Source organism: Callorhinus ursinus, unplaced genomic scaffold (assembly GCF_003265705.2).
Source record: "Callorhinus ursinus isolate GAN/ISIS: 27379988/994484 unplaced genomic scaffold, GSC_fseal_2.0 scaffold10, whole genome shotgun sequence".
NCBI classification, from domain to species: Eukaryota; Metazoa; Chordata; class Mammalia; order Carnivora; family Otariidae; genus Callorhinus; species Callorhinus ursinus.
Window position 1 is genome coordinate 35,802,796 of NW_027397072.1, and position 24,139 is coordinate 35,826,934.

The following is a 24,139-nucleotide window of genomic DNA, read 5'->3' on the forward strand; positions in this document are numbered from 1 at the left end:
GTGTGTGTGTGTGTGTGTGTGTGTGTGTGTGTGTGTGTGTGTTGGGGGGCGGTGCCTGCTGCCAGGGTGGGTGCGGGAGGAATGTTCTTGTACTAGGAAGACTTGCTGGGGCGGTGGAGGGACTAGGCCCCTGGGCCTCGGGCCCTGACAAGCATTTCCCACCCCTGGCCCCAGCCAGTGTGACCAGCTCGGCAGTGATGAGCACAGCCATCATGGCGACACTGCTGCTCTTCAAGCATCAGAAGGTAGGGGACAGAGTGGTAGGGGGCTGGGGGAGGGGTGTGGCCCTCCTGCTTAGCCCCCTACTACCCTGGCCCCCAGGGTGTGTTCCTGTCCCAGCTCCTGGGGGAGTTCTCCTGGCTGACCGAGGAGACACTACTGCGTGGCTTTGACGTGGGCTTCTCAGGGCAGTTGCGGTGCCTCGTGCAGCACACGCTGAGCCTGCTACGGGCGCATGTGGCCCTGCTGCGCGTCCATCAGGGGGACTTACTGGTAGTTCCTCGGCCAGGCCCGAGTTTCACACACCTGGCACGCCTGAGCGCCGAGCTGCTACCTGCCTTCCTGAGTGAAGCTGTAGGTGGTGAGTCCTGGGCTTGGGTTGGGTGGGACGTGTGTAGGGGCGAGGCAAATGGCGTCCCTCCTCATGCCTGGCCCTTTCCTCCCCCAGCCTGCGCTGTTCGGGGTCTGCTGGCAGGCAGAATGCCACCTGAGGGGCCCTGGGAGTTACAGGGCATCGAGCTGCTGAGCCAGAACGAGCTGTACCGTCAGATCCTGCTGCTGCTGCACTTGCTGCCCCAGGACCTGCTGCTGCTGCAGGTCAGGCCTCTCGCCCCAGCCCCACATGGTCCTGGGCCTCCCCTCTCGGTTGTGGAGGGGGAGGGACTGGGCAGGCATGGGCCCCTAAGTCTTCCTGTGGCGTTAGGTCTCCCTTGGCCCACTGCCTGGTTCTGAGGCCACAGAATGCTTTTCTTCTCAGCCCTGCCAGTCTTCCTACTGCTACTGTCAGGAAGTGCTGGACCGTCTTATCCAGTGTGGGCTCCTGGTTGCTGAGGAGGTAGGAAGGGCGGCTGGAGACAAAGCCCCAGTCTGGGGCCTGGCCACCTACTCCCACCCTGAGTGACAGCTGCCCCAGACTCCTCCTCCTGCCCCAGCGTGCTGTGGGGGTGGGCGTGCTCCTAGCCTGGCTGACAGGGAGGCCTGGGTCCTGCCTCTGCCAGTCTTTGCCTCGGGCTTTGCCCCATCTGCCCTATCATGACAGGACTGGACAGCCGTACCTCTGCAGTCCTCTGGATGTCTCCTGCCCCTTACAGTTCTTGTCCACAGACTGTGGCCCTCGAGGGTCAGCACGTGCCATGGTCTCGCATGGCCCCGGGTGTCTTCTTGGGCTCCCTAGGTCTGCTTTTACTGGTTTCATCCCCACATGCCTGGTCTGCCAAGTACCTGGTCTAGGGAAGTGGGGGCTCAGGACTGAACCTGTCAGGGAACCAATGGCTCCCATGGTCCCCAGACCCCAGGCTCCCGGCCAGCCTGTGACACAGGGCGGCAGCGTTTAAGTGCAAAGCTGCTGTGGAAACCGAGTGGGGACTTTACTGATAGTGACAGTGATGACTTCGAGGAGGCTGAGGGCCGGTACTTCAGGGTAAGTTGGGAGAAGCCACGTCGGGGGTGCGGAGGCAGGCGACCAGTGGGAACGGCCCTCACTCTGGTCTGTCCCCCTCCAGCTCAGTCAGCAGTCACGCTGCCCTGACTTCTTCCTCTTCCTCTGCCGCCTGCTTAGCCCGCTGCTCAAGGCCTTTGCACAGGCTGCCACCTTCCTTCACCGGGGACAGTTGCCTGATACGGGTAAGGCCTGTGCCCCACCCTGGCCAGCCACAGGGGGAGGCTGAGAGCTCAGGGCAGGGGCCCCAGGCTCACATCTTCTTTCTCCCAGAGTCCGGCTACACCGAGCAGCTCTTGCAGTTCTTGCAGGCCACTGCCCAGGAGGAAGGGTTCTTTGGTAAGTCCCAGGCAGCCAGTCCAGGCTCCCCAGAGGCAGGGAAGGGTTTGCTGGTGGCTGCTGCCCCCTGCTGGGCAGTGACATCGCAACTCCAGGAAGAAGGGTTGTAGAGAGAGGGTCTTTGCGTCTAGTCTGAGCCCTAGCCTTGGCTAGTTCCTCCTTTCAGCACAAGAGAAGCCTGTGCCTGGTGGTTCCCTGCTCCTCCCTATAGCCTTCACTTCTCTCTTCCTTCCAGAGTGTGCAGACCAAAATCTTGCCATCAGTGCTATCTGGACCTTCAGAGACCTGGGGGTAAGAGGAGCCAGTCTCACCATTGTGCTTCCCATCCCTGTACTGATAGAGCTGCTCAGGGAACCTAGCTGTGCCCACCCTGGGGTTTACCTAGTGTCTCAGAATAGGCGTGGTGGCAGTAGTTGAAGGTAGGATGGCTTTCCTGGCCCTTTTGGTCTCCTAAACCACTGACTCCTCCTACTCTTGGGCTTAAGAGGCAACACTTGCACTCCAGACGTAAGGGGCCCAAGGTCTCACTTGCAGCGTGCTGGGGGACAGGCACAGCACCCATGGTGAGCGCTCTTAGCCCTTCCCTCTGGCCCAGGTGCTGCAGCAGACGCCCAGCCCTGCAGGCCCCATGCTCTGCCTGTCCCCTACATTCACCAGCCGGGAAAATCAGGAAAAGCTGGAACAGTTCATCCGGCAGTTCATTTGTAGCTAGAACTGTGGAGTGACTTCTCAGCCCCAGAACATAGCTGTGTCTGGAGCCAGAAGACAGGGGGAGCTGCACACCCTTACCTGAACTATAAAATCTTTTGTGCTTCATTGGCTCTTGCCGTCTCTTCATTTTCCATCCTTTGGTGTGTTAAACAAGGGGACTGGACAGGTTTTTTCCCAAGCCCAGAAGTGTCTTTTTGGGGTATCTATTCTCTCCTTCCCTACCCTGTGAGAATGCCCTGTCTTATTCCTTAAAACCCTAAAAGACAAACTGTAGCAGAAGCCAAGCTGCTGCTTTGGCTGAGAATTTTATTGACAAGGAGAGCAAGCTTCTCCTCTCACTCTACCTGGAAGAGGCAGCTGGCCCTGGGAGAGAATGGATGCCCCACTTCTTAAGTCCAGGGCCTGTGGGGAGAGTCCTCACACCACCTTGTTGATGATGATGCCTAGTTCTTCAATTTCACACTGAACTTCATCCCCCTTCTGTAACAGAGAAGGTCAAAACATTAGTCCTTTGGCCTCATACAGGCCTGGATTTCACAAGCCTGCCAGGGATTCTGGGTCCTTGTTCCCTTTCCACCTTTTAGTCAACTTACCTTGAGAAAGACTGGAGGTTTCCTGAATACACCAACACCTGGGGGGGTCCCAGTCAGGATGACGTCCCCTGGGTAAAGAGTAACGAACCTGGGGCAGAAGAGACAGGTGAGACCAGGGGCCGAGGTGGCCAGAGCCAGGGCTGCAAGGCTCAGCTCAGCCTCAGGTGGGTGTGTGGAGTAGGGCCCCATCCCACTTACTGGGAGACCCAGGCTATCAGCTCTTCTGTCTTAAACACCATCTGGTTGGTATTGCTGCTCTGGACCACCTCCCCATTCACTCGGCAGCAGATCTTTAAGTTGTGTGGATCTGAGAAATGTAAAAGCACCACCTTGGGGTTCTCCTTGTTTTCCCTCAATACCCTCCCTTTACTCAGAAAGCAAATGCATAAGGTAGCTTTGTGACAGGCCAGGTGAAAGGTCTGTCTGCTAGTCTCCCTGCATGTAATCCTGGCACTTCATGCTCACTCAGCACTCCCTACCCTGGAACTTTCTGTATGGACATTGGCCTCCTCAAGTCTTCCTTCATCTACCACCTAGCAGAGCATCTGCCAGTGGTCACTGGGGTGGGTTAAGGAGGGATGTCCCAGACCCTCCTCTATCCACAGCAGAGGCTGACCAGTGCAGATATAAAAACGACTGGGTATCTGTAGTCCAGCAGGACAACCACCCAGATGGCTGCACCTGACGGCAGGGGACAGCTTACCTGTAATAGTGTCCTGGCTAATGAGCACCTTTGTCTTTTTTGCTTTATACACTCACAGCCCCCTCAGAGCAGCTGGAACACAATTTCACTTCACTGATGGCTGCACAGGGTGGTGTAAACCTGGGCCGCATGGACACATGCCTACCGAAATGGCTGTGCTCTGCCCTCTTGATGATGGGCTTTCCTCCTGGCTCACCTTGCTGCCTAGAAGGGGTGCTGCCCTGGTACCACTGGCTGTGGAGGTGCCGCTGTGCTCTCCCCTCTCCCTTCCTGGGGAAAAGGCATGGGCTTCTGGCAGCCATTACTTCTGCTTCCTGCCAACTTAAAGACGCTCACAGATAGTGGCAGCTAGAGGAAGTTCTACCACCTCTGTAGTGAGGGACATGGAAGGAGGCCTGTGGAACGCATGGCCTAGGGTGAGACTTGCTCTCAAAGGTAACTCCAAATTCCAATTTCCCGAGTATGGCTTTTCGTTGACTCTGCTGTGTCCATGCAAAAGAGTCACCAAGTGGGCTATCCAAGACCTACCTGCTACGCTGTCCTTGGTCACCAAGGCAGGGCCCAGGGGGCAGAAGGTGTCAAAGGTTTTTCCCAGCAGCCACTGCTTTCCATTGCGTCTCATTTGCCAGTCACGAGCACTTACATCATGAGCCACAGTGAAGCCGGCCACATGAGCCATGGCATCTGTGGCCTTTAGGGGACAGGGGATTTGGCCAGATTGGAAGTTAGATCATCACGGTGAGACCAACCCCCCATAACCAAGACTTTATCCCATGTCAGTCGCCAGAACTAGCCAAACATGGGCAAGGAATAAGGCAGTCAGGGAGCAGGTAGTCGCCGTCCACTTCCCAATGCCAGAGACGGCTGGCATCTCTACCACCTTACCTTGATGCGCTTGCCTTTCTTTCCAATGACCACAGCCAGCTCCACCTCCCAGTCCACCTCCTGTAGAGAACGAAGCAGTGAGCTGCCTGGCTCCAGAGGCTTGTTCCCTCTGACAGTGGGGCTTCGCTGTGGGCCCACAATTGTAATCACCATGAACCAGATGTAGTGAAGGAGGGGGGAGGTGTGGCCTGTAGACCCATAAAAGTGGGCAGTGGCAGGCAGCACCACTGCATGCAGTCACAGCTCCCCACTGTGGGGAGCGCCTGGCTGGCTCACTTGGTACATGTGACTTGGTCTCGGGGTTGTGAGTTCGAGCCCCACACTGGGTGTAGAGATTATAAATTTTTTAAGAAAGGCAACATGAGTCTGGGCACTGAATTTACAAGTCACTCAATACTTTCAAAAAAGAATGAATACCAAGTAATAACAGCTAACCATACTGTGTGCCAATAGCATCCTAAGTGCTTTCAGGTATTAACTCACTTAAAAGAAATGGGCACAGCACAGAAAAAAGGAAAACATGCACAGCCTTTCCCATAATCGGCAAAGTGCAACTGTAAGAGATACAACTTAGCCTTTCAAGCTGCTTGCTCTTTCTAACGGTAACAACTAGAATTGCTCTGAGCACAGCCGACACCCAATCTTGGTCTTTAGCACTGGTCCCCACTAGACAGAAATGGGTTCCTTGGGGGAAATGGCTAATTCCAGGTCGGAGACAGTACAAGATGAGCCTGAAATATCTTGGCCAGAAAGCAAGGAAGTACTCAAAAAGTGACAGGGCTGGGGCCAACCTGAAGCCACCCACTGGCCAAATTGAGACCCCCTTAAGAGTATCAAAAAGAATATAAGTGATGGACTATAACATACTGGATAAAAATGAAAATCAGGAATACACAGTGCTACTAAAGGGACAGGAATAAAAAAGAAGGGAGGTAGCTTTTCTTCACAAAATGCCAGATAATAAGAAGGAATGATAGAAAAATCACCTTTTTCTAACCCCCAATGTAATGAATTCAGGTGAGGATCCCTGGATGAAAAGCTGTGAGGCAATAAGATAGTCCACAGGGTCTCAAATTCCTACCCTGTAGACTGCTTATTAATTACCACAGTGAAATACACCTTTCCGATGAGATCTAGTCAACATCAAGTAAACCAAGTGATCAGACTTTAGGACCATCTGACATAAGCCTCCCAGTGGGGTGCAATACACATCTGTTGCTTCAGACTGAATGTGCCTCTTACCCTGAAATTCGTATGTTGAAACTTAACTCCCAATGTGATAATATCAGGAGGTAGAGCCTTTCGGAAGTAACTAGGTCATGAAGGTGAAGCTCTCATGAATAGGGTTAGTGCCCTTATAAAAGAGATCCCAGAGAGCTCCCTTGCCCCTTCTACCATGTGAGAAAACAGCTAAAAGAGTCTCGTCTGTGAATCAGGAAGCCGGCTCTCCCCAAGCACCAAATGTATCGGAACCTTGATCCTGGACTTCCCAGCCTCCAGAACTTTGAAAAATAAATTTTTGTGGTTTATTTTGTTACAGCAGTCCAAATGAACTAACACCTATATAGAATCCTTGACAAAAATGTTTACCTCAAATCTAATCATGAGGAAAAAGAATATGGGATATGCTAAGACAAATTGCCAGGATTCTTCCAAAGTCAGGTGTCATGAAAGAAAAGGGCAAGGGGATTGTTTGATACCAGAAGTCAGTAAACTATGGCCCACAGGCCAGATCCGGCCTCCTGGCTGCTTTTATAAATAGCTTTCCTGGAACACAGTCATATTCATTCATTTATGTATCAGCCACGGCTGCATTTACACGACAGGGGCAAAGATGAGCTGTTCCAACAGACACTCTGTGGCATTAAGAGTCTATTATTTACTTACTGACCCTTTGAGAAAGTCTGCAGATCCCTGTTCTAGATTAAAGCACTAAAGAGACATAACCAAGTACTCTGTGTGGCCTTGACTGATCCTGGTTCAACAAACAAAAAGTAAAACAGAACCCAAATTAAGTCATCTTTGGGGGCAAATGGGAACATTCCCAACTGGACTATCTTTTAGGTATTATTCATGTTAATTTTCTTAGTGGTGATAGTGGTTATTATCGTCATGTAGGACGTTGTACTTACTCTTAGAAGCATCCTGAATTTTATTATTTTTCTACAATTAGAGTGTATTATTTTTGCAATCAGTAAAAAATATGTTAATTTCTTTTTTTTCCCTGAAACTAGCCTTACACAGTATAATCCCCTGTAGTTTCTACTAAATGCACTACTATGCAACAGGTAGCTCCTTTAGGCTGGCTGCTGAGTGCTGAGCACCCTGGCGACGGGCCGGTGACTGGGGGCCTATGAGGAGGCACTGACCTGACTCTCCGGTGGGAGGATGACCTCATCATAGGGCCCCACGATGGAGCTGGCAAACTTGCTGAAGATGATGGGCTCCTTTGGCACTGGAACGTTCTGCTCTTTGCAGTGGTCCACATAATTCATTCCCACACACACCACCTTGTCTGGCCGTGTGACTGGGGCCAGGAAGGTCACCTCTGACCGTGGCAGGACTGGCAACTGGGCAGCCAGAGCTCTGCAGAGACCAGGAGAGAGGGACTGGTTAGGAGCAGGCCAGCAACCCTTGGGCATGCTGGGGAGGTACTGCAGCAGCTACAAGTTTTGCTTTTTCAAATATATTTTCTAGATCTATCACACATATCACAATCAGTGTGCAAACCAAACCCAGCTATTATCTTTTGATATCAGAGCACTGTTTATTTCTTATCCAGTGTTGATTTCCTTTCCCCCATTAGGTAATACGTGTCATGTAGGGGAATTGAAAAGGTGCACATGAGAAGACCAGAAAGGCCTCTCTTCTGCCCCTGTGCCATCCTTACACACAGCTGCCAGGGCCCGTGTAGCTCTCCACGGTGCTCTACACATACTCTTCTCCTCCTGTCCTTTCTTACACAAATGATAGCACACCAAACACACCTTTTTAAAAAATACGTGTTTTTTGGAGATCTCTCCGTAACAGTATATACCTTTCCCCTTTTCTGACAGGACTGTGATGCCTGCACAGTACAGATACACCTAATTACCTGATGAGGGACATGGGAGTAGTTTGCAATCTTGGGAGACTATGACAGTATCGGAAACATACAGTTACCGATACTGTGTGCTGTCAAACGTTTGTATTTTTGCCAGTTTGGTATGTAAAAATAACTCAAGAGTGGTTAATTTACTGTTCATCAAATTCCATACGGCTGCTGGCTTCAGGGAAGTCCCTACCTAATCTAGCCCAAACCCAAGAACCATCTGTAAGAATACCTCTTTGCAGTCCTCTCTCTTCTAAGGAGCCAAGCATCCAAAGACTACCCCAAGCTTCCCAAGATGCCTCCTAGGACCCCGGATCCCAGACTTCTCAGGCAGACAGGAACTTAATCCCTTGGGGAAGGCAGAGTGACGAAGCAGAGTTCCGGCCCCACCACCAAATGTGTGGCCTTGGGATAGTTAATCACCATCCCTGGGCCTGAGGATGTTGTCATACAAGATTTCTAAGGCTCTTCACTAAGAGAAGAGGTGAGAAAGGAAAGGTAGGGTTACTCTGCTACTTGCAAGAGTTACCAGCTAATTGTGTTTCCCAGGGCATGGAGGGGGGTGGGAAGGGGGGGTAGCATGGCAGCCATTGTAGCTGCCTGCTGATTTACCTTCTTGCCACTGAGAGTGTGGCTTCTCCCTGCTCCAGGAACTCCATCATTGTCTTGGGCAGTGTGGGGTCAAAGGCGTTGAGGTTGATGACGCCCCCGCCATTCCCTGACTCCAAGCCCAGGTGAGGTCCCATCAGGTGGGGGGCCTGGAACTGTACCAGTCTCATATTTCTGGAGGGTTGAAAGGGCCACTTCTGAGCCTGCAGCAGAGCTGTGAGCAACCTTCTACAGGACACCAGCATCAGAACCTATGAAGAAAAACGTGGGTCCTAGGGGACAGAGGGAACAGAAACCACCACTGGGATCCACAGAGTTCCCCGAGCTGCAGCCCAAGCTCTTTCACCCCATCAGCCATTCCTGGCATAGCACAGTCCTGGAAGTGGTACACATTTATTAGTTATTTCACCCTGTTACACTTTATCAGGTGATTTTTTTGCTCAATTCAATGTGTGTAATGAAACATTTCTAGAGGAGCGACGACTTCATGCCAGGCACTAATCTAGATGGCAGGGATTCCAACGCTCCTTCACCCGGTGCTTTCTGCAGGCTTACACTGTACCTGGCACCACCGAGGCACTGATACGCTCAGCCCTGCCATCTTGCTCTCAGGGGAGACCGATACTAACAACTGATGTTGTAAGTAAGATCCAGCAATTGGGACTACTGCTGTGAAGATAAAGGGTCCTGCCTTTGTCTAGTTTCTTGAGGAAGTGATGCTGAGCTGAGCTGGGCTGCGCTAAAATAAGCAGGACTAGAATTTAGCTAAGAGCGGGGCCCTGCATGGACAAGTGACCACTGGTGAAACTGGCTTCACAGCTGTCATAGGCAGTTTTTTAAATGCCAGTTTGATCCTTTTACCCTTCTACTGAAATACATTACACCAAGCCAAAACCCCTACCAGGCTATCCTAGCCTTCTAAAAGCAGCCCCCACAAACCTCTCCAGACAGTAATTAGCTTCTCCTGCTGCAGTTCAGGCTACCTGAGGGAAGAGGCTGCAGGCAAAGGGCAGGGCCTAAGCCTGACAGGCATCACTGGGCTATCTCCTCTCTGGGTTCCAGGGCTACATCTGTCTCTTTCACTGCTGAGTCCACAGTGCCCGGCACACAGAAGGCTCTACACTACACTCTGTTGAATCAACAAATGCCAGGAGCAGCGGCTTGACTTTTCACTACTTGGGAAAGCTTGGTGATTGTCACCATGGCTGTGTCTTCCCTTCTCAAATCACTTAGAAGGCTTCAACAGGGCTCAGGTCGTTTTGAGTTCTAGGTTTTACTCAAAGACAAATGCCATTCTCTTGTTTTGTTTCTAATCTAAGCCTGATCTTCATTCCAAACAGTCCCTTCCCTGCATAGGTCCTTGCTTTAAAAAGTAGCTCTTTATGCTCAGGCACGTGGAGGTAGCCCCAGACTCCTGGTCCTCACCCTGATGGTTCAATTTGCCATGTTCAGTTAAAGACCCAGGTCACTGATCTGACCACTGTAGTGGCCAAGGAGTTCACCCAGAAAACCAGGAACTTTGAAACTTCCGCCCTCCTGTCTTACACAGCCATGCTGTCAAAAATCTGTTCAAGCCAAAAGGCATGCATTCAGACACTCTACACACTGAAAAAATAGTTACTGCTCCCACTGAATGCCAGGTCTTATTTTAAGTGCTTTATCTACAATGTCTGATTGAATTCTCTTGACAATTGTGGAAGGTAGGTACTGTTAGTTCCATTTTACAGATGAAAAAAACAAGGCCCAGAAAGATGAAGGGATCTGCCCAGGTTCAGAAGGAGAGAAAACAGCTGAGACTTGAATCCAAGTCCAGGTGACACTGAAATTCTTGGCTTGGGGTAAAGTGTCCTAGAGGTGGTGGGGGTTAGACTTCAGGGGCCTAGAGGCCCACTGACCACCTGTCTTCTGTCAGCCTGGGAAAAGTTGGTCATATGCTGGCTGCCGCTTCAGGGATATTGCTGGTCACCTGCTTTCCAAGATAACCCCAGGCCCCACTGACTATGCCCTTCCCACATGACAGGCACATTCAGGTTCTTATTCTGCCCTACAGCAATTCCCTCAGGTACAACATCCCATTTTACAGAAGCGGGCAATGAGGCTTAAAGAAATCATCTGCCAAAGCAGCAGTTAGAAAGTGGCCCTGGTGCTTCTGTGGTAATTACGATGCAACAGAACACGAGCTCAATTCAACTCCTGGAAAAGGGTCCTTAAGCAAAGAGGCAGAGATTCGAGGTGGAAACAGCAACAAGCATCGCCTCTTGAGAGACGTGGGACCGTGTCCCACCACCCACTTGCTTGGCACCCCGCACCAGTCCCCCGGCTTTGTCTCCGGCACTCACGGGGGCCCGCCCCGCCGGGTCCCTGTGGTCGCTGAGGCCCGGCCGGTCCAGTCTTGACCTCAGCCGAAGACCTGGAGGGAGGCTGAGACGCGGCCCGGCCCACAACTCCAACCTACCTGGCCGCGGCGGCCGGTCTTGCCGGGTGCCCTGAGCTGTCGGGCGCGGGCTCACGGGGTTGGGGGCCAAGGTCAGCAGGCGCCTAGACGCCTGCACCGCGTTCTGAAATCTAGTCGCCCGAGGATCTCCACGAGTAGCGCGCCCAGCTGTTCCACGACTTTCGCACAGGCGGGCGCTCCTTGGTGACGCCAGAGAACAGCAGCCAATAGAAGGGCGCCTCATTCTATCCCGGAAGCCAAGTCACGGAGGGGGCGGGCCTAGCGCTGGAGGGCAGGTTGTCTCTCGTGTTTCTTCAGGCGTCCGGGCGGGGCCGACGCAGGTGCGGCCAGCCGCTGCCCGAGGCCAATCCCCCCCACTCAAAGTCGGGGCTCCCCGCACCTGCATTAATCTGACAATAAGTGCTTCCTGAAAATCTGCGCCCTGGGCTCCTCGCTAGCCTCACCTGCGTCGGGTCCTGCTTTAGGCCAGGCACCGTTTTGATTATTGGGAAAAGAGTGGAGGGGACCAAATTAGGGCGTCCCGGTTCACACCGACGAGTATTTTTGTCTTCTGATTTTGATATATCACTGAGAAGAGGAGGAATGATTGCACCCATTTTACATATGGGAAAGCCGAGGCAGAAGTGCTTTGCTCAAGGTGACACAAGGAGTGTGAGTCGTGGAACCAGCATTCTGGACCCCACGTGCAGTCCTTTGCTCCCATTCTCAAGCAGCCTTGTCTTCACATGCACTGTGTTGGGCCTAGGGCAGGATAGTGGGAAGCATAACCTCCAGCATCAAAGAACAGGCACTCTAGTGCATAGGTGGTTTAATTAAACAGGCAGTCATAATCCAGTAGGATTGTAGGCCTCTGGCATATGGAGACATATAAAGGGCTCTGCGCAAGATGCCCAGGACTTAACCATGTACCAGATCATCCAGGGTTTTACTTGTCCCAAGAAAGAGTTTGAGCCTTATCTAAGCACACAGGAGGCCTCACAGGGGATGTGCCATGGTCAGACTTGCATTTAAGAACTTTTGCCCGGCCACTCCTCCAAGGCGAGGTGTCTGGATACGAGTGGTGCAGGTGAGAGCAACGGTGTAGGTGGCTTGGTGTGTGGCAGAGACAGGAGAGAATCCAGAGATGTATAGAAGGTAGAACTGACAGGCTTCAGTGATGATGACAGGAGGTGGGAGTGGAGGGGGGAGGAGGTCCAAGGCCAACTGCTAGGGCTCTGGCTGGTAAATGACACTGCCATTCATGGAGACGAGGGGTCTAGAGGGGCAGCAGTTCTGGGGAGAGGATGGTGAGCTCAGTTTTGGATGGATTATATTTAATGTGCCTGTGACAGTCAAGGAGGCACTGCAGGGTGGGCAGTTGGAGACACAGGTCTTGGAACTTAGGGAATTAGCTTGAAGGCAGAGGTCAGCATACAGATAGAAATGGAACTTGTGAGGGTAAATATGATCAGGAGGAATGTGGTGAAGAGAGCCTGGCATAAACCCCAGTCAGGAGACCCATCATGTAAGGATCAGCCAGAAAGACTGAAGGGAAACAGGGAGACAGGGGAACTCATAATTTAGGCAAAGGTTTGGGACTACACCTTCCAAATGCCAAGGAGAGGACATCTGCTTCTGGACAAGAATAAAACAAGTGAGATCATTAAAGACCACGATCAAAAAGATAATAAGAGGATACTGTGAACAAATCTACACACAAAAATTTGACAACCTCAATGAAATGGACCAATTCCTTGAAATACACCCTATCACAATTCACCCAAAATGAAATAGATAATTTGGATAGCACTGTATCTATTAAGGAAATTGAATTTGTAACTTAAAAACTCCTGAAAAAGAAACATCCAGTCCCAGATGGTTTCATTGGAGAATTCTACCAAATGTTTAAAGAATGAACACCAATTCTATATAATCTATTTCAGAAAATAGAATAGGAAGGAACATGTCTCAATTCATTTTATGAAGCCAGTATTACCCTGATACCAGAAAACAGACAGTACAAAAAAGGAAACTACAATATCTCCCATAAATACAGATGCAAAAGTCCTTAACAAAACATTAGCAAATATAATTCAGCAATATATAAAGATAATTCTCTACCACGACCAAACGGGGTTTATTCCAGGAATGCAAGGCATGTTCAATATCCAAAAATTACTCAGTATAATCCACCATACTAATAAGCTAAAGAAAAAAAATCAGTCTTATCAATTAATGTAGAAAAAATCTGACAAAATTCAACATCCATTCATGACAAATACTCTCAGAGAACTCAGAAGGGAACTTCTTCAACTTGATAAAGAACATCTAACAAAAAGCCTACAGTTAACATCATAGTTAATAGTGAAAACCTGAATGCTTTCCCCTGGAAGGGAAGAAAGAATGCCTGTTCCCAACACTCTCTTTTTTTTTTTTTTTAAGAATGATTGATTGATTGTGCAAGTGGGGGAAGGGGCAGAGGACGAGAGAGAAACTTAAGCAGACTCCCTGCCGTGTGCAGAGTCTGACTCCAGGCTCCATCTCAAGAGCCTGACATCCTAACCTGAACCGAAATCAAGAGTCGGACACTTAATGGACTGAGCCACCCAGGCACCCTGCTACCACTCTTAAGCATCATAGTACTGAAAATTCTAACTAGTGCAATAAGGCAATGAAAGGAAATAAAAAGCATATAGACTGGAAAGGAAGAAATAAAACTATCCCTATTTGCAGATGAAATGGTTGTCTTCATAGAAAATCCATAGGGGGGGATACCTCCTGGGAATAATAAGTGAATTCAGCAAGCTCGCAGAGTACAAGATCAACATAGAAAAATCAACTGTATTTCTATATACTAGCAATGAAAATGTGCATCCTGAAATTTTAAAATATAATACTATTTGCTCAAATAAAAATACTTAGGTGCAGGGCGCCTGGGTGGCTCAGTTGGTTAAGCAACTGCCTTCGGCTCAGGTCATGATCCTGGAGTCCTGGGATCGAGTCCCGCATTGGGCTCCCTGCTCGGTGGGGAGTCTGCTTCTCCCTCTGACCCTCTTCCCTCTCGTGCTCTCTCTCATTCTCTCTCTCTCAAATAAATAAATAAAATCTTTAAAAAAAATACTTAGGTGCAAATCTTAACAAAACATGTACAGGATCTGTATGCTAAAAGCTATAAAACACTGATGAAAGAAATCAAAGATCAAAATAAATAATGAGGCACGTCACATTCACAGACTGGAAGACTTAACACAGTGAAGATGTGAATTCTCCACAAACTGATATACAGGTTTAATACAACTCCTACCAAAATCCCATCGAGATTTTTTGTACATACAGACAAGACTACTCTAAAATTTGCATTGAAAGGCAAAGGAACTAGAATAGCTGCAACAATTTTGCAAAAGAAGAATAAAGTAAGAATAATCAGTCAATCTGATTTCAAGACTTATTATGTAGTCACTATAATCAAGATTGTGTGCTACTGGCAGAGGAATAGACAGATCAATGGAACAGAAAAGAGAACCCAGAAATATGCCCAGCTGGTTTTTGAGAAAGATACAAAAGCAATTCAGTGGAGGAAGAATAGTCCTTGTAACAAATGGTGCTGGAGCAACTGGATATCCAACTCTTTAAAAAAGAACCTTGACCCCCCCCCAAAAAAGAAAAAAAGAACCTTGACCCTTGCCTTAAATTTCATAGCTTATATAAAATTTAACTCAAAATGGATCACAGATTTAAATTTAAAATGTAAAATTACCAGGTTTTTAGAAGAAAATATAAGAGAAAATCTTTGAGACATATGGCTTAGTGAAAAGTTCTTAGACATTACCCCAAAAGGCATAAGAGAGGGGGAAAAAACATAATTAAAAACTTATGCTCTGCAAAAGGATGTTAAAAGGATGAAAGAACAAGCTACAGACAGGGAGAAAATATTTGCAAACTACATATCTGACAAAGAACTCACATCTAGGATATATAGAAAACCCACAGCATATAGACTTGTTGAATCACTATGTTGTATACCTGAAACTAATGTAAAATAGTGTCAACTACATTTCAGTTAAAAAAAAAGAAAAACCCTGAAAAATCAACAAAGAAAACCCAATCTAATTAGAAAATGGATAAATGACATGAAGAGATGTTTCACTGAAGAAACTACACAGATGGCATATAATCACATGAAAAGATGTTCAACATCTCTATAGAGATTAAGGGCATGCAAATTAAGACCACAATGAGATATCACTGCACTATTAGAACAGTTTAAAAAAAGCAGTGGCAATACCAAATGCTGGAGAGGATGTAGATAACTGGATCTCTTACGCATTGCTGATGGGAATGTCAAATGCTATAGCCACTCTAGAAGACAGTTTGGCTATTTCTTAAAAAACTAAACATGCATTTACCATATGGTCCAGAAACTGTAATCCTGGGCATTTATCCCAGAGAAATGAAAACCTATACATGATTGTTCATAGCAGTTTTATTTGTCATAGCTAAGACCACGGAAACAATGAAGTGTTTTACAATAGGTGACTGGTTAAACAAAATGTGGTACATCCACAGCATGAAATACTACTTGTCAATAAAAAGGAACCAATTTTGGATATATATAAAAACTTGGATGGATCTCAAGGGTATTATGCTGAGTGAAAAAGGCCAGTCTCAAAAGGTCACATTCTGTATGATACCATTTGTAGAACATCTCAAAATTACAGAGCTGGAGAACAGATTAATGGTTGCTGGGGTTACAGATGGGGGTGTTGGTCTTTCATGCAAGTGAATGAAAAAAAAATCTCTTTTTAAGCCACTGTTATCTTGGATCCCTGTTACTTGCAGCTGTACACGATCTGAACTGGTAAGTCTCCTCCCACACCGTACTTTCTTTAATTTCCTCCTCCATCTCAGTCTCTTTCAAACTCACCTTCCTCCATCCAACCTATAGATGTTGGCATCTCTCAAGGCATGGCCCTTCCTGCGCTTCTCCCCACTCAGTAGGATCCCTAAGCAATCTTTCTCATGTGTGATGGTTTAATTATCACCATAGAATAAAGTCTCACATGAACCCAACTACTGGACATCTCCATCCTGATGTCTCGAAAGGACCATAAACAACATGTCCAAGACTGAACTTACAATTTTTCCACATCAAACACGTTCTTCATCTCTCAGAGATGTCAGGAGCTTCCATCCAGCTGGGCAGTTCCCAAACTAGAATTCCGTCTTTGCCCTTCCCACATGCTCACTTCCATTTCCAACCCGTCTTCATGTCCTAGCAACAGTAGCTCCTCAAATCTGAATTGTTAGACTTCCCAGCATCCCAGGCCAAACCATTAATATATCCTACCTGGCGGTAGTCCTGCTATGCCTCTGTGATGATGATTTTAAAACATGTCCACAAATTCTCTGATGCTCCTTCCATCCATAAGAGGTATCTAATTTCCATCCCCTTTTCTGTGGGCTGCACTTAGTGACTCCCCTCTACTAAATACAGTGTGGCAGATGACCCTGCCTGACTGCCAAGGCTAGTGACTAGTGTGCTGGGGCTGCCATAAGAGCGGGTGGCTTAAAGAACAGACATTTGTTTTCTCAGTTTTGGAGGCTGGAAATCGGAGATGAAGGTGTTGGCGGGTTGGGTTCTCCTCAGGGCTCTCCCCTCGGCCTGCAGATGACCACCTTCCTGCCGGCCCTTCACACGTCCATCCTTCTGTGCGCGCGCCCGCCCCTCTGTGTGCATGCCTCTTGTGTCTGTGTCCAGCTTTCCTCTTATGAGGACATTAGTCACGCTGGATTAGCACCCACTCTAACAGCCTCATTTTAATTTAATTACCTCTTTAAAAGACTTATTTCCAAATACAATTCTGAGGTACTAGGGGTTGGGACTTCAACATATGAATTTTGGAAGGACACAATTCAGCCGATAACAGCCAGGTAATAGAAGGTGGGACAGCCTCTTCTTGGCTCTCTCAAGACAGTGTATCAATCTGGGTCCAATCAGGAAAGAAATCACACGGTAATTTGAACAGATTTAAGTTTAACATAAGGAAGTATTAACTATAACAGGGGACTGGCTTCATGAGGGATTGCCCAGTAAGATTCTAAAAACTATAAAAGCATCAGATTCAAGGAGAAGTCAAACCCTTAGGGCTCAAGGAAACACCCAAGGAAGAAACCTGCCAGGGCTGAGATCCAGACCTTGTTGGAGTTGGCAGAGATGTTTAGTGCTGGAACTAGAAATCTGGAGCTCACCTGAAATCCACCCTCTAGGGTACTGGCAACATTTTGCTGCAAGTACTCTGTTACAAAGCCACCTGAGGGAGGGGGTGCCATGGGAGGCTGTTGGCCACAGGTGTTGCTGGTACCAGGTACTGCAGGAGCTGGGCACTGGGGAAGCAGGGAATGCTGCAGGATCCTGCTGCTGAAGAAGTTGCCCATGCTGCAGGAGGCTGTCTAGTGAGAATGCTGACACCAGGAAGCAAAACCCTTTCCTCCTGGAATGTTTCTCCAGTGCCCTCTGCAGACAATGTTTCAGGGTCAGTTGGCAAGGAGAAAATATTTAAAGGGCCTGGGTCCGTTTTTACAGAGTAGGCAAAACAGGTGACTCTGGAGCTGACAAGCAATAAACAAACAGGTAACTGGCACAGTCCAATCCTTTGACTACTCTGCTTCCATATTCACCCTTGACACATATTTAAATTCTGTACATCAACAAAACAACTCTTGATTACTATCTAATATGAGGTTATGCTACCTAGGAGTAAAGAAGTTCTCACCCTTTCCCCAAGAGTAATGGTATCCATCACAAATCTAGTGCCAGTCCTGGATTAGAATATTCTGTTGCCTAAAATGTAAAATTAAGTTCTGATAAGTTGTGTATAAAGGAAAATTGGGAAGGAGAGAGGAACAAATGGTTAGCATGTCCAAATGTAATGATCAAATAGAAAATAAGAAAAACTTTTCACAGAACTAGAACAATCCTAAAATTTGTATGGAACCACGTAAGATTTTGAACACCAAAGCAATTTTGAAAAAGAAAAACAAAACTGAAGGTATCACAATTCCAGATTTCAAGTTAAACTACAAAGCTGTAGTAATCAAAACAGTATAGTACTGGCATAAAAACAGATGCATAGATCCATGGAATAGAACAGACAACCCAGGAATAAACCCACAATTATATGGCCAATTAATCTTTGGCAAAGAAGGAAAATACATGTAATGGGAAAAAGTCTCTTCAACAAATGGTGTTGGGAAAATTGGACAGCCACATGCAAAAGAATGAAACTGGACCACTTTATTTCACCATACACAAAAATAAACTCAAAATGGATTAAAGACCTAAATGTGAGACCTGAAGCCATAAAAATCCTAGAAGAGAGCACAAGCAGTAATCTCTCTGACATCAGCCATAGCAACGTTTTTCTAGATATGTCTCCTGAGGCAAAGGAAATACCACATCAAAATACAAAGTTTCTGCACAGCAAAAGAAACTATCAACAAAACTAAAAGGCAACATACTGAATGAGAGAAGACAGTTGCCATGACATATCCAATAAAGAGTTATAATCCAAAATATACAAAGAACTGATACAACTCAATAACCAAAAAGCAATTAATCCAATTAAAAAATAGGCAGAAGACATGAACAGACATTTCTCCAAAGAAGACATACAGTTGGCCAATAGACACATCAAAAGATGCTCAACATCATTCATTATCAGGGAACTGCAAATCAAAACTACATTGAGACATCACCTCACACCTGTCAGAATGGCTAAAATAAAAAACACAAGAAACAACAAGTATTGGTGATGATGTGGAGAAAAAGGAACCCTCGTGCACTGCTGGTAGGAATGCAAACTGGTGTAGCCACCAGGGAAAACAGTATGGAAGTTCCTCAAAAAAATTAAAAATAGAACTACCCTATGATCCAGTAATTGCACTACTGGTATTTACCCAAAAAATACAAAAACCCAAATTATTCAAAGGAATATATGCACCCCCTATGTTTACTGCAGCACTATTCACAACAGCCAAACTATGGAAGCAGCCCAAGTATCCACAGACAGATGAATAGACAAAGAAGTGGTGTGCCTGTGTGTGTCTCTGTGTGTATAATAGAATATTATTCAGTCATAAAAAGAATGAAATCTTGCCATTTGCAACAACATGGATAGAGCTAAAGAGTTAGTTAGAAATAAGTCAGAGAAAGACAAATATATGATCTCACGCATATGTGGAATTTAAGAAACAAAGCAAATGAGCAAAGAAAAAAAAGACAAACCAACAGACTCTTAACTATAGAGAACTGATGGTTACCTAAGGGGGGGGGGGGGGGGGGGGGGGATGGGGGAAAATAGGGGGTGGGGATTAAAAAGTATACTTATTATGATGAAAAGAGTGATTAAAAAATCAGTGAAAAAAACCCCAAAAACCCAAAAAAGAGCAGCAAAATTCCTACAGTTCTCCTTTCTGTAGTTTGTCACAAGGTTGTAACCGATATTGCTAGCTTTCTTTTTTCACTGCACACACTGTATTCCCCCTGCCCTCAATGAGAACCTCAACTGGTCAGGGTTCTTTACCTAAAGGAGTGACCTAAACTCTCATTCCCAAAAGGTTTGAGCCCTCAGTTGTCCTGCCTTTTTTGATTTCTGTAGTTTTCCATTAACCTTTGCTCTTGTATTTTTCGTTTTTCTTTTTATTTTTTTTTTATTTTTTTAAAGATTTTATTTTATTTTATTTGAGAGAGAGAATGAGAGAGAGAGAAAGGTCAGAGGGAGAAGCAGGCTCCCTGCCGAGCAGGGAGCCCGATGTGGGACTCGATCCCGGGACTCCAGGATCATGACCTGAGCCGAAGGCAGTCGCTTAACCAACTGAGCCACCCAGGCGCCCTGCTCTTGTATTTTTCATTAAACTTTACTAATATGGGTCCTGTGAGGGCAAATCTCTGCCCTTTCCATGATGGAGGAGGTCGAGTGTAATCCAATCCACCTGCCGCTGGATGGCTAGCTGGTGCCCACAAGGAATGGTACCATATCAGGGATTAACACTGATCTCTGCAGATTAGGCACTCAGCAGCAGTGTTAGGTCAGTCTCGGTAAGAGGAAGTGCACATTGCTGAGACCATGCATGGACACCATTCCTGCCATCCTGGTCACTCTGTTCATGGGCCCATTGAGCAAGCACCAGGGTGGCTGGGGAGAGAGGCTAACTAACATCCAGAGTATGTCATTTTGTCCACCTATTGTTAAATGTCTCCTCAGCGATGGATGCCTTTTGGTGGGCATTCACATGTACCCTATTATCTTCATGCTCTGTGTCCTTTCAGGGAGGTCCATCCACATACCTCTTCTCTAGACTTACTTGTCATCAATTGTGATGGTAATTTTATGTGTCAACTTGGCTTGGCCACAGTGCCCAGAAATATAGTCAAACATTATTCTGTATGTTTCTGTGAGAGTATTCTTTGGATGAAATTAAGATCTAATAAATCGGTGGAGTTTGAGTAAAACGGACTACCCTCCATAGTCCAATCCATTGAAGGTCTTAATAGAACAAAAACTGATAGGTCCCCACCCCCACTCCAAGCAAGAAGGAATTTTGCCAGCAGATGGCCTTTCAACTCAAACTGCAACTCTTCCCAGTCTCCAGCCTGCTGGCCTATCCTGTTAGACTTTGGACACACAAAGCCTCCACAATCACATGAGCCAGTTCCTTAAAATGTCTATCTATCTGGGCACCTGGGTGATGTAGTCGGTTAAGCATCTGACTCTTGGTTTCAGCTCAGCTCATGATGTCAGGGTCGTGAGATCAAGCCCCAAGTTGGGTTCCACACTTAGTACAGAGTCTGCTTAAGATTCTCTCTTTCCCTCTGCCTCTGCCCCTCCCCTCTGCACATATGCACGCTCTGTCTCAAATAAATAAATAAATCTTTTAAAAAATCTATCTATATATTCATCCACCTATGTTAGTTCTGTTCTCTGGAGAACGCTATTATATCAGTCTTCCATTCCTGTTCCTTCCAAGTCCTTGGCCATATGGTCAAACCATTAACAACTGTTCATGAATCAATAACCAGTAGATTCATACTTCTGGCCATCTCTCACTCCAGAAAATCAAACATATTGCCCAAAATTCTAGCCACAGGGAAGATTTTTCTTTACCACTGACCTTCAGGGTCATCCCTGAGAGTCATGCTGCCTTGTAACTTTGGGGAAATATCAGCATCCTATCATGCAGACCCCTCAGTAAACTATGCTTGAGTTTTTTTTTTAATTTTTATTTATTTATTTGACAGAGAGAGACACAGCGAGAGAGGGTACACAAGCAGGGGGAGTAGGAGAGGGAGAAGCAGGCTTCCTGCTGAGCAGAGAGCCCGATGCAGGGCTCAATCCCAGAATCCTGGAACCATGACCCGAGCCGAAGGCAGACGCCCAACGACTGAGCCACCCAGGCACCCCAACCATGCTTGAGTTTTTTCAACTTCAGTAAACTGACCCCAAAGACCATCACAGGAAGCCTTGCACGTGGTTTGAGAGAGAGGAAGCGTGAAAAGAATGCTCATCCAACTTAGTTATTATCTTCCACACCTGCCTGAGCTTGGACTCTACCATTTCCATTTGATGACAGATTGATGCTGCACATGTCCAACCTTATGACGGGGGAGGAGGGTGTCCAACAACACCCAGATTATTTAGGAAGCTCATATCCCATACTTAGGTGCTAAGTCTCTAACAAAGCCCAACAGCAAGCCAGAGCTGTTTCTTGAAGTTAGAGGAGATATTTCAGAAGAGGGTTATATATATAGACATGCTCCACAGTCCTAGACCCTGGACATGATGATTCTCTTATCCGTGCTTTCCAGAGGCTCCATATAGCATCCCTATTTGCCATAAACTTCAATTATTAGATGACTCCTACCCCAGCCACTGTCTAACTGCCAGGGCACAAGAGACCCGGCACAAGCAGCACTGTGAGATGTAATAATAACCAAGGACTGCCATGCTGCAATAGCAGACCACAACAACCTCCTCTCTGGTTTCTGGCCCCCTCCAATTTGGTTTCCATGTTCCAGCCAGAGGGGCATTTTCAAAACACTGACTTGACAGGACACTCATCAGTGGCTTCCTGCTGCTCTCAGGCTATGCCCAAGCCTCCAGAGGACCTCCCCATTTTACCTCCATTTGCGCTCAGGATTCCAGGCTCCAAGCCCCATCAATCTAGCCCAATTCCGGGCAGTGCTGTCTCCCTCTCATGTCACAGCCCTTTACCTGGCTCACTCCTACTCATCCTTCAGGTTCAGCTCACATGCTACTTCCCTCAGGAAGCCTCCTGAGGTCATGTGGCCTGTCCAAAGGTTCTCACGGAACAATAGACCTCACTTTTGTGGCTGTAGCACTGGTTGTAAATGTAAACTTGTTTGAGTGACTTACTTTATTAATGCCTTGTCTCCAGGAAATTATAGGCTCCAGCAGGGAAGGGTTTGCAAATATTCTGCCATTTTATCCTCAGAGCCCGGCAGAGTGCTGGGTGTACAACAATTGTTTGTTTTTTTCAACGACGAAAGAATGGTGAAGTATGGGCCCAGGGCTGGGATGGATGGGAGCTGGAGTGAAGATGCCTTCCACACCAGTCTCTTGATGCCTGTCCCACATACACAGGGGACAGGGCCTGGGTGGGGGGACACAAGTCAGAGACCACGGTCTCCTTCCTTTGGGCCCCATTTGCTCTGCCCAGGACAAAGTTCCACTTGGACCTGGGGAAGTTTGTCAACAAAGCAGGGAACTTGAGGATTTCACAATACTGTCTGGGCTGGCAGTTGGCTGTGGGGGACTGCCAGCCTGCTCTTTGGGTCTGTATTTTTAGTTTCTGGATGTTTTACTATATTTGGTAATTTCTCAAAACTGGGAAAAAGCACTGCCTGGCTTCATTTGCTCTGCTCCTGGGTCATGACAGCCAGAATTGCTCAGGAAAGGAAAAGTGGAAGAAAGAAGGACTGGGCTGGGCCTGGGGTGAGTGCTCAGGCTAAGGCCCCCTACAGCGCATGCCAGAGATGTTTCAAAGAGACTTTGACTCTGGTGCTGTGGGAGAGCCGGGCCCATGGCCCAGCACCCTCAGGGCCTTGACACCTGGCCCCACCCTGGGCTGTCTGCTGTGGCCTCCTTCCCTATAACCTTCAGTTCAGCGGCATTACTGACCACTCCCTGCCCCCATGTGCCCCCCACAGTGCCAGTACCATGGCTCCTGCTTGCCAGATGCCCATAATCTGGCAGGAGAGACAGCACCGGGCACGCTGGCCGCGGACCCCCCCTTCCTTCGGGGCCCGCTGGAGTCTGGAAAGCACATTCACCACCCCACAGTTGAGCTTAACATTATGGCTCATAGCAATTGAGAATTTTTCAGGAAAAGTGCCAGTCAACCCAGTTCTAACTGGCTTAAGGGGGTGGGGGGTGAGGAGGGGAATCCTATTAGGGGCGAATCCTATTAAGCGAAGAGTCTATAGGGACTGGGAGGGGGCTCGCTTAAAGTACAGTTTGATTTTTAGCTCAAGGGCCACCCCCTGCCCCCACTTGCCTTCCCCAGACCTTATTTCCTCTCTCTTCATCTCTCAGTCAGGCCATCTTCTGCATAAGCTTCATTCCCACGGCTCCTGCAGGGACAAAGATGCAGGAACATCCCCAGCACTCACACGCCCCAGCTTCTGAGAGTAAGGCGGCAGCGTCTTTCCCAGCATGCCCAGCACATGTCTCCCTGGACCTCATTGGCTGTAATCGGGTCAGGTGCCCGCCCCTCAACCAATCACTGGCAGGGAAAGGCATTGCCTCGCTTGGCTTGGAGGTAGCGTGGCTGCCAGGGCTTTACCGAAGCTGGGGTTTCCTGCTGGAGGAACAGACAAAACAAAGAAGTACACGGCAGTTGTCAGGGAGCCCTGTTCTAAGGCTGATGGCCCTCGGCAGTCAGGACAGCCGTCGGAGCGAGGTTTGTGGGTTGGACGGCCCCAACTGGTGCCACCGGCACCCAAGAGAAGGCTGCGCTCAGATGCCTGTTCAGGAGGAGCCTGAATCCCTTCCCCAGGGCCCCACCGGGACTTCCGGTCAGGCCCCTTCTCTGGGACCTC

General features: G+C 47.9%; 2 protein-coding genes across 13 annotated transcripts in view; one reads left to right on the plus strand and one right to left on the minus strand.

Annotated features, from left to right (window-relative positions):
• The window catches only part of GPAT2 (glycerol-3-phosphate acyltransferase 2, mitochondrial), a 12,920-nt gene extending 10,108 nt beyond the window's left edge, over positions 1-2,812 (plus strand). For 6 of the 7 annotated variants that reach the window (XM_073897365.1, XM_073897361.1, XM_025868155.2 and 3 more), the window contains 9 exons: positions 175-245; positions 322-580; positions 668-816; positions 977-1,054; positions 1,508-1,639; positions 1,722-1,842; positions 1,931-1,996; positions 2,232-2,287; positions 2,592-2,812. In XM_073897365.1, the coding sequence (XP_073753466.1) occupies positions 175-245; positions 322-580; positions 668-816; positions 977-1,054; positions 1,508-1,639; positions 1,722-1,842; positions 1,931-1,996; positions 2,232-2,287; positions 2,592-2,708 (1,049 nt within the window). In that variant the 3' untranslated portion in view covers positions 2,709-2,812. The remainder of the gene's footprint in view (positions 1-174; positions 246-321; positions 581-667; positions 817-976; positions 1,055-1,507; positions 1,640-1,721; positions 1,843-1,930; positions 1,997-2,231; positions 2,288-2,591) is intronic. The other variant, XM_073897364.1, reaches the window with a different exon arrangement.
• LOC112821008 (oxaloacetate tautomerase FAHD2A, mitochondrial) lies at positions 1,560-23,641 on the minus strand. 6 transcript variants are annotated; one of them, XR_012379716.1, is made up of 9 exons: positions 11,044-11,220; positions 8,592-8,860; positions 7,258-7,474; positions 4,889-4,948; positions 4,532-4,694; positions 3,499-3,607; positions 3,301-3,388; positions 3,052-3,187; positions 1,560-2,281 (listed from the first exon to the last, which is right to left on the minus strand). XR_012379716.1 is itself a non-coding variant. In XM_073897369.1 (8 exons), exons 1-8 carry the CDS (start codon positions 23,624-23,626, stop codon positions 3,125-3,127), a joined length of 891 nt encoding a protein of 296 aa, XP_073753470.1. In that variant the 5' UTR covers positions 23,627-23,641; the 3' UTR covers positions 2,994-3,124. The 6 variants fall into 6 exon arrangements, 5 of the variants coding, with proteins under 5 accessions (XP_073753470.1, XP_073753469.1, XP_025723946.1 ...); XM_073897369.1 differs by lacking the exons at positions 1,560-2,281; positions 11,044-11,220 and adding an exon at positions 23,607-23,641 and having other exon boundaries at positions 2,994-3,187; positions 8,592-8,762; XM_073897368.1 differs by lacking the exons at positions 1,560-2,281; positions 11,044-11,220 and adding an exon at positions 23,607-23,624 and having other exon boundaries at positions 2,994-3,187; positions 8,592-8,839.
• Positions 23,642-24,139: the final 498 nt, after the last annotated feature.